The sequence below is a fragment of the Plectropomus leopardus genome, chromosome 11 (genome assembly GCF_008729295.1).
Source record: "Plectropomus leopardus isolate mb chromosome 11, YSFRI_Pleo_2.0, whole genome shotgun sequence".
NCBI lineage: Eukaryota > Metazoa > Chordata > Actinopteri > Perciformes > Serranidae > Plectropomus > Plectropomus leopardus.
The window spans coordinates 6,819,727-6,828,402 of NC_056473.1; the positions used below are offsets into that span (position 1 = coordinate 6,819,727).

At 37.6% G+C, this 8,676-nt stretch overlaps 1 protein-coding gene across 1 annotated transcript; it reads left to right on the forward strand.

The window, feature by feature from the left end:
• Window positions 1-660: 660 nt before the first annotated feature.
• Window positions 661-8,405, forward strand: LOC121950396 (protein regulator of cytokinesis 1-like). The gene is made up of 14 exons (XM_042496380.1): window positions 661-803; window positions 1,274-1,406; window positions 1,503-1,625; window positions 1,711-1,944; window positions 2,198-2,368; window positions 2,477-2,626; window positions 2,751-2,898; window positions 2,984-3,120; window positions 3,582-3,677; window positions 4,717-4,863; window positions 4,966-5,076; window positions 5,166-5,273; window positions 6,760-6,930; window positions 7,855-8,405. Exons 1-14 carry the CDS (start codon window positions 793-795, stop codon window positions 7,924-7,926), a joined length of 1,812 nt encoding a protein of 603 aa, XP_042352314.1. The 5' UTR covers window positions 661-792; the 3' UTR covers window positions 7,927-8,405.
• The last annotated feature ends 271 nt before the right edge of the window (window positions 8,406-8,676 follow it).

Genomic DNA, 8,676 nt, shown 5'->3' on the forward strand with positions numbered 1-8,676 from the left:
ATTTTAAGCAGGATTTGCATTTTGCTTAAGAAATTTGCTGGGTGGGTTATTGGTGCTGACTGTGACTCTTATGCTGTTTTCTTGTTGCTTTAAAAAATGTGTCTGTATTCTGTATATATATATATATATATATATATATATATATATATATATATATATATATATATATATATATATATTATAAAAAGGCTAAAGTAGGTAGGCTACAGTCCATTACCTGATTTTGAAGCACTTTTTTCCTTTCTAATGGCCTGACAGAAAGTTTGTCCTGATGAAACTATTGTTATTGTTGAAAAATAATTTGTGTATGTGTAACACATTGATTCTAGACTTTCTACTCTTATTTATATGGACAGGAACGTCCTCACGATTCAACACCAACACTATCTATAAACTAAACGATTTGTTCTATTTAATTACCTCATAAACTAAAGGGTAAACAAATAACATCATAACACACGCCTTTGATGACTTATTTAACCTCTACAATATCATAAGTTAAAAAATATAAATTAACGTTACTTTTTAGGTTTTGCAAACTGGGATTTATATTAACGTATGAGCAAGTACCGCCCCACCAAAACAGCTTCCGCCAACATCACTCAAATCAGCCAATCAGAGCCCAGCCCTTGTTTCGGTGCAAATTTCAAACCCGTACTGTCGACAAACGAACGGGTAGCCACCAGCCCGACAACCGTAGCCACACCGATGTTAACTCGTTTTTAAATTAAAAGACCGCTTTTGCATCAAGGAGGATTGTTTTTAATACTTTAAGAAGTCTGCGGTGGCAACATGAGAGTAAGGTTAGTAACGTAACATTTTTAAAGTAATAGAAGCCCCAATTGTTTACACTATCAGTTGTATACTCAGTTAGCAAGCTTGCTTCCTGGTTAGCCTGTTCATTTTAGATAACGCCAACGTTTGCTAATTAGCTTTTCGACGCACACAAATTGTGCCACGTCGGGACGGGTATGCTGCAATGACTAATTTTGAATGGTAATTCTGTTTTGTTTGTCAACTTCATGCCACTCATTCGTGATATGGTATCGGTTACCATCACAAGTAATGCTACCGCGTCGGGAAGCTAGCTAACGTTAGCTGGCTGCGTGGATGACAGGGTCGTAGCAACTGACGTTAGCTCTCTGCTACTAACACAGTCTGATACTTGCTATTAAATTACTCGCTGGCGCTGATGTCAATGTTGGACTGTTTTGACTGGTAACAAGTGTTTCAACTCCAGAAAACCGGACTCACTCCCACCTTTCCTTTCTAGTGAAGTCCACGCAGCAGAGTCTGTTGCCTACCTCAACAGAGCACTGGTTAAGTTGCAGGATATTTGGGAAGAAATTGGGATTCCAGAGGAACAGCGCCTACAGAGAACCAATGATGTCCACAAGCACATTAAAGTGAGTCCCACATCAATGTAGATTATATTTAAACTCTGATTGTCGACCTGAAAAGCTAATAGATTGACACTTTTTGGGTGTGTCCTTGTCCCTCAGGGTCTGTTGGACCTCATGATCGCAGAAGAAGAGGAGCTCAAGAAGAGATTACTGAAAAGCATTCAGTCATGTCATAAGGAACTTAATCATCTGTGCAGTGAACTTCAGCTGCCCCCCTTTGAGGTACGGTTTGAATATGTTGTTGTTTCCTTCTATCTGTCGGGGAAAATTGCTCTTTTTTTGAATAACTTTCTGGATTTGTGTGAAGGAGGAAGATGGCTGCACTATGCTGCAGATGGAGAAGAATAGTCGCACACGTCTTGAAGTGATGAAGGAGCACAAGAAGCAAAGAATGGATGAACTTAAGGGCCTCGTTGGCAAAGACCGTGAGCTGTGTGACATTATGTGCACTACTCCATTTTGCATTGACCAGGAGTCAGTCCCATCACTGAAGCAACTTGAGGCATATCGTGCCTACCTGGATGATCTGACCAAAGAAAAGGTGTTATTAATATTCTACTTTTCTTCATTCTTTATTAACCTTTTCAAGTGTTGTAACCTGGATTGGAATTTAATACCAGCCAAATGCTGGTAAAATATGCAAGTGGCTGCTAGATTTGCTTCAGTCACCAACAAAAAAAAAACAATGGTAATCTATTGAGTACCTGGTAAAATTTGAAATTCACCAGTCACAGTGACAGGTGGACAAAACAGTAAATTTTTAACCCTGGTTGTAACCTGTGTTGCCTTTTTAGGAACGTCGTCATGATGAATTTGTAAGCGTCAAAAAGGAGATAATCGCGTGCATGGATGATCTGGAGCGGCACCCAGAGTCCAGTTTTGAGACAGATGTGATGTGTGAAGATGAGGAGGCCTTTTGTCTGTCAAATGACAACATCGCTTCTCTTAAACTACTCCTCAGTCAGGTGTTTTTTTTCATCCAACTATTTGTCAATCTGACACTATGATCTAACTCTAAAATATCATGTTGAATCATATTGTAATGGATTTATGGTTTCTATGCCTTTTTCTAGTTACAAGACCGCAAGACTGAGAATGAGCTGCGTTGTTCAGCTTTTCGCACTAAGATCCAGGAGTTGTGGGAACGACTTCAGATTCCCCAAGAGGAGAGGGAAGCCCTCTCTGATCATATGGTCATGTCAAAGAAGAGAAACATTGAGGCAGTAAGAAATCAACCTTATGTGGTCATTTAGATTAATAATGAATTATTTCAGACAATGCATTGTTGCGCTGTTTCACCAAACACCTACATAACAAGTTTTATTAATGTGCATCCTGTCTTTCCAGCTCCAGGCAGAGGTCCAGCGTCTCGAGGTGCTAAAAATGCAGAGCATGAAAAGTGTCACTGAGGCCGTCAGAGCTGAGATTGCTCTTTTCTGGGAGCGATGCTTCTACAGCCAAGAACAGCAGCAAGCTTTTGCTGCATATCATGATGGTGAATATCTCTTAATGGCAAAGCCCTTTCACTGGTGGACCGTCACAAATAGAATATGGTTCTCAGTGCATGTTTCTTTCCCCAGATGATTTCACTGAAGAACTTCTCAACCTGCATGAGGCTGAAGTCAGGACCCTGAAGAAGTGTTACGAGGACCACAGAGAACTCTTTGAGGGAGTCACAAAATGGCAAGAGAACTGGACCTTGTACTTGGAACTTGACGTAAGTACTGAATAGGAACCAGATTGTGTATTAAGCCTGCATTGTTTCCTAATTGTTTAGGCTGATCTCAGTCCTCTGGTCACTTTCACTTTTGGTAATTGTACTTGGCATAGGGATGTGGTTTCACATATTTTACCTGTTCATTCACTAGTGTGGCAGCACTTAAACAAAGTGGGTGACGATATTTTCTGTTGACTGCCCCGTAATATCACATTTCATGTAATTTTGCTTTAGTTATTCCAGTTGCCAATCTTTAGTCTGAGAAGTTTCCACAAAAGACATTTGTGCAACAGCATAGATTTCTCTGAAAGCATCACAGTTACTAGACTACTTAACCTCTTAGGAGTTTATTTCATTGATAGTTGTCACTACATATACTGTAATCCTAAATTTAGCAGCGTTTAAAACACTTATCTTGGTGTGGTAACACGTGTGGCTGTGTGTACCTCTCTCCATCTCAGAAAAAGGCCAATGACCCTTCAAGGTTCAACAACAGAGGTGGAAACCTTCTAAAAGAAGAGAAACAAAGAGCTGACCTGCAGAAAAGTCTGCCTAAGGTGAGGAAATGTTTAAAAGCGTTTTTTATTGATGTGCTCTGAGTGCTCAGTTAATTCAAAAACAGGATTATTATTTAGACTATTTCACCTACAAATGACCAATGATAAGCTTCTTATCCTGGGTTACCCTTCTCATGAAAAAACATTGTTTTTCTGACATGTTTCCAGGATGGACGGCAAATCCAAAAATCATTTCTTCATTTTTTAATCTAGTCTTGTTTAACAACAGCAGAACTGTATTAAAACAGCCATTTACAAAATTTTAAGATATAAGTCAAGTCTCAATTATCCAGTCTTATGCTCAGTACTTTTCCAAACACATACACTTTTGATAAAACCTTACAATTTAAAACCCTTCCATATAAACAGTCTCAGGCATGACTGAGTAACATGCCTGGACACACTCAGTGCGCTATTTGTAGGTGGAAGTGTTTTATATTTTAGTGAAAATGCATGTCTTTAGGAAGTACTGAACATATAATTGGATAAATGTGACTTAAATTATACCACACAAGTTGTGTGAGAGTTGTTTGGATTGATGTTTTGATATATTTTTTCCGTTGTTAAAGGGGGTCCCTGTTTACTGTCATTGATGAAGAATGTTCACTTTTTTTGTGATTCTCTGTTCACTGTGAATGCAAGAAAAACCAAATTTACTTCACAAATTCAACTTGCAGTGAGTCATTTATATACAAATAATCATTTTGTAGGTGAAGTATTCTTTAAATAGTTTAAAAGATATCGATTTAGATTAATTAACAGCAAAACATTCAGGCTCAAGTGCACCATTTAGAGGAGAGTGGGAAGAGCTTTGTTGTGTTGTTTGTGCAGTTGGTGCTTTATTGATTTTGGCCACCAGGTGGCGATATTGAAACGTTATAGTTTAAGTCTGTAGTTCTTTTGCAAAATTGTTGTGCGCCAGATTTGAAACAGGAGGGCAATTTATGAAATTGGGCTTTATGTAATTGACCACCCACCGTCAATGGTAAATGTGATCTTGTAACAACAATATAAAATCGTTTTTTTCTGTTTGTTCCAGCTGGAAAAGAGTCTTAAAGCCCAAATTGATCTTTGGGAGCAGGAGCATGGCAGAGAATTCCTGGTAAATGGCCAGAAATTTCTTGAGTACGTGCAGCAGCAGTGGGATCACCACCATGCTGAAAAAGAGAAGGAGAAAATGGAGAGGGTGGGTTTTTACTTTGATTAAAAACTGCACTAAGTCTTACATTTCCCCGTCACAAAAGAATTGTCAATATGACTTTCTCATTCTCATGTTTGTTTGAATTAGCAAATGAAGAAAACTAAACAGACACAGGAAGACATGTTATATGGAACTACAATGAGAACACCATCCAAAAGGCGGATAGCAGGGACTCCCACACCTGGAAAAGTAAGAAAGGTAAGATGGTGCCTGCAGTTTTATTTGATGTTGTATTTCATTAACTGACTTGAAGTTGACCCGTCTCCTCCCCTCCTCTGTCCACTTAGCTCAATGGCACCTCAACCATCTCCACTCCAAACAGTTTCCTTAGTTCAGGCCTTAGTGGAACCATGTGCCAGTCCTCCATCCAGAAACCACCTCTGTCTGCCAGCAAGGTATGCACACTCATTCTTATGACTCATCTCTCTTAAAAAATTCACACTTATTTTTTGACAACCTGTCAGACCGAGAAGGTTAGATGGATTAGTTCTGTATCTGACTCTCTTGTCCATTATTTATGGTAATGCAGATTAGTATGGGACGGTCTTGTTTCCATTTTAGTTTAACTTGTACATGGATGCTTTGTCAGGGCAAGAAAAGCATTCATAATTTAAATTATTTGTGTGCAGATCTCGTAATGTTTTGTACCTACAATGCTGGCCAAAAAATGAGTGTACTGTATGGTGCAGACCATGACAATGATAGATGAATTTATATAATATGAACAACTGAGTCCTTAGTTCTTCCGAAAAGAATACTTTACCCCCACTAAACATTAATATATCAGTTACTTAGTGAAGAAAACTCCAAAAACTGAGTGAATACCTATTTAGAGGGAACCATATTTAACAACAGCAAAACTATATCAAAACATCTGTTTACAAACTCTTACAAAACTCTTGCAGTATGATCCAAGTCTTACATCTGGACCATACTGTATGTGTGAGCAGTGCGTGACAGCAACCTCTCCAAACTGCAGCGTCATGCACACTCATAGTGTTCACACTGGCAGTGTTGTTGCAGTGATGCTTCTGCAGAACTGCCTGCTGCTATGAGTGCTGTATTTCCTCATTTATAAGCACATATTCCACTCAGTTATGATGTCGTGCAAACTCCTGCATTGTCAACAACATGGCCCTGCAAATGTTTTACAACTAAATGCTTTGCGTCAACAACTGATGGGATTCTGTCAACAGAGATGTTGCCAGAGGACTTCTATTTTGAAATGGAAGCAGGAAAGTTTGAGTAAAACATATTTGTATTTCCTCCTCTCTGTGACAGATTAAGACTTTGAAACTGTAATAAAAGGTGGCACAGAGTCAATATATTTATCTAAACACCATTTTTACTGTCTATTTCTGCTGACAACAGCACATGGAAAAAATCTGTGAGCCACTTTGAAGAGATCATCAAATAGATACACTTTGAGTCTTGAGTTACAGAGCACAAGTTGTGTGTTTGTAACTGGATGTTTTGAAATAGTTTTGCTGTTGTTAAGACTCCTCACCTTCAACTCATCAAGAATTTTCTCAGTTTTTGGATTCTTTGGCCACTGGGAGCATCTAAGAAAAAAGTTTCTTCACAAATTCAGATGTTACACAGGTGAGTAATTGATATACAAATGGTCATTTTGTGGGTGAAGTATTCCTTTAAAGGTACATACATTGAAGTATGCCCAGGTGCTCAAGTATGTATGTTCAGGTGATCCTTAAATGTAAATTTCATACAATCAAGATGATGTCAAGCCTCACTGTTACTGTTAGCCCCATGTATCTGTTGAGAGTATATGATACATTACAGCATAAATGAAGCATTGGTGATTTAAAATGTAAAAGGTGGCAATAAAAAAACACATTATCACACTACTTGGCCTTGTTGTAGGGTCTTGGCCTGCGAACCCCTGGACATGCAAGGACTCCCCGTGCACTTGATCGAAACAAGGAAAACATCTCCCATCTTAGAAACATTCCAAGCGGCACACAAAGGTCTCAGGATACTCAAGATCACACCTTCACCTTTAACTCTGTTGCTGGCTCCTATTCGGAATTTGCGGTAAATGCAGTTTTACATCTGTTTGGTTAGTCCTAACTATAAAAGAAAAATAAAGTACAATCTAAGAAAGGAAAATACTAAATTTTCAGGGTTACAGTGGGACCGTAGTACCACTAAGAGCAATATTGTCTTCCCAATCTGTAGAATGAAATATTTACATTTATGATTTACCATGTTACTACTATTTGGCATCACTGCTGAGTTAAAGAAGAATATTTTGTAAATCTAAAGATTTTTCCTTTTTGTAAACGTCTGAGTACAGACACAATTTATGGTTGTATGTTGCTGATAAAATTCTCAGATCATGTTATTTCTGAAGACAGAAGATTGATTTACTGTAAAATGACAAAAGACTAATAGCATGATGATAACTCCATATAAAAAGCTTTTGACCATCTTCTGGTCTTTAGTTGTAGTTGCTGTACAGTAACAATTTTAGTAATCCTCAAATAAGGCAACTAAAAAGCAACCATACTGACCTCTGCCTAGACTTCGTAATGTTAATGTTTAAAAATTAATATTCATCATTAAAAATCAAAGTGGTAAACAATGAATACATTCAATAAAAATACATACCAGATTCTTATTTTTCATGTTTATTATAGCAGTAAATTGGGAGAAAATAGTGCCTGTAGTCAAATTCTTCTACTGTAAATCATCAAAAGAAATCCAGATGTACCAAAGACTCACTTGTTCCCTGAGCAACACTTTCTTTCACAACATTTTGAGATCTGGACACCAAGACAAAAATAGTTTTCCAAAGTGAATATACACATTAGCATTCTATATTCTCCTGTCACAAGCTTACACCAATTTAAATTTACACATGTTGACATTTTGACATCTTAAATATGAACAAAATCAAATGATTGAATGCACACATCAAAAATTCTGACGGTTTATTTTTAAAATTTTCCTTCACAGAGAGACCTCTCGAAGGCTTCTAAATCAAATGTGAAGTCAGGAGTGCTGAACTCCACTGTCAGTCATCAGTGAGGGTCCGAGGAGCCACTCTGGCACCAGAAGTCATCCAGCTCTGCGGTAGTGGCTTTTGTAGTTTTCATATAGCGGACAAGAGGGAACTTTCATGTCAACTTCTTACAAAAAAATGTAAATATTTCACTGTGTGTGAATATTTTGAGTCTCCATTGATTCTGTTTTTTTAAGACTTTATGTCAGGGTTACTGCTGGAGCAGTTTTCTCCGCTGTCTGTGTTTTTGTGGCAGGTTATTGATGTATGTCCCAAGGCTGTTGTTACTTTTTATTTTCACATTTTTCTTTTAGAATTACAGCCTTTTAATGAACCATTGTTAAGCATATCTAGAGCACTACTTTGTTTTTTCGTACTGTAGCAGCTAGCCAATACACAACTTTATTACTCCAGCTGGGATGACAGCTAAATTTGCTATTCAGAAACTAAATATTTTGAGTGCTTTTTTTTTAAAAATCACACTGTAAATAAACATTTTAAACAGACATTTGGCCTTTCTAGGTACCTATTTATGATCTTGTTTGCTTGTAAGCAAATGTTTTGTCATAGTTTTGCAGTTGTTCAACACGTCCCCATTTTACTATAAGAATTTTATCCTTCTCTAAATTCTTTCTTCAGCATTGTGGCATGTGAGAAAAACAAAGCTTTTGTTGAGAACTGAACGGAACAAGGATTGATAGAAAAATGATAATTTTGTGGATGAAGTATTCCTTTAACTGAGACCAAGTCAAAAGGCAGTATCTGTTAAGTACTAT

Excerpts from the sequence above, each read along its gene's own strand:
- LOC121950396 (XM_042496380.1), top strand. Across the intron at positions 1,407-1,502 it reads ATGTCCACAAGCACATTAAA|GGTCTGTTGGACCTCATGAT; the intron begins GTGAGTCCCACA and ends CTTGTCCCTCAG. Across the intron at positions 3,121-3,581 it reads CCTTGTACTTGGAACTTGAC|AAAAAGGCCAATGACCCTTC; the intron begins GTAAGTACTGAA and ends TCTCCATCTCAG.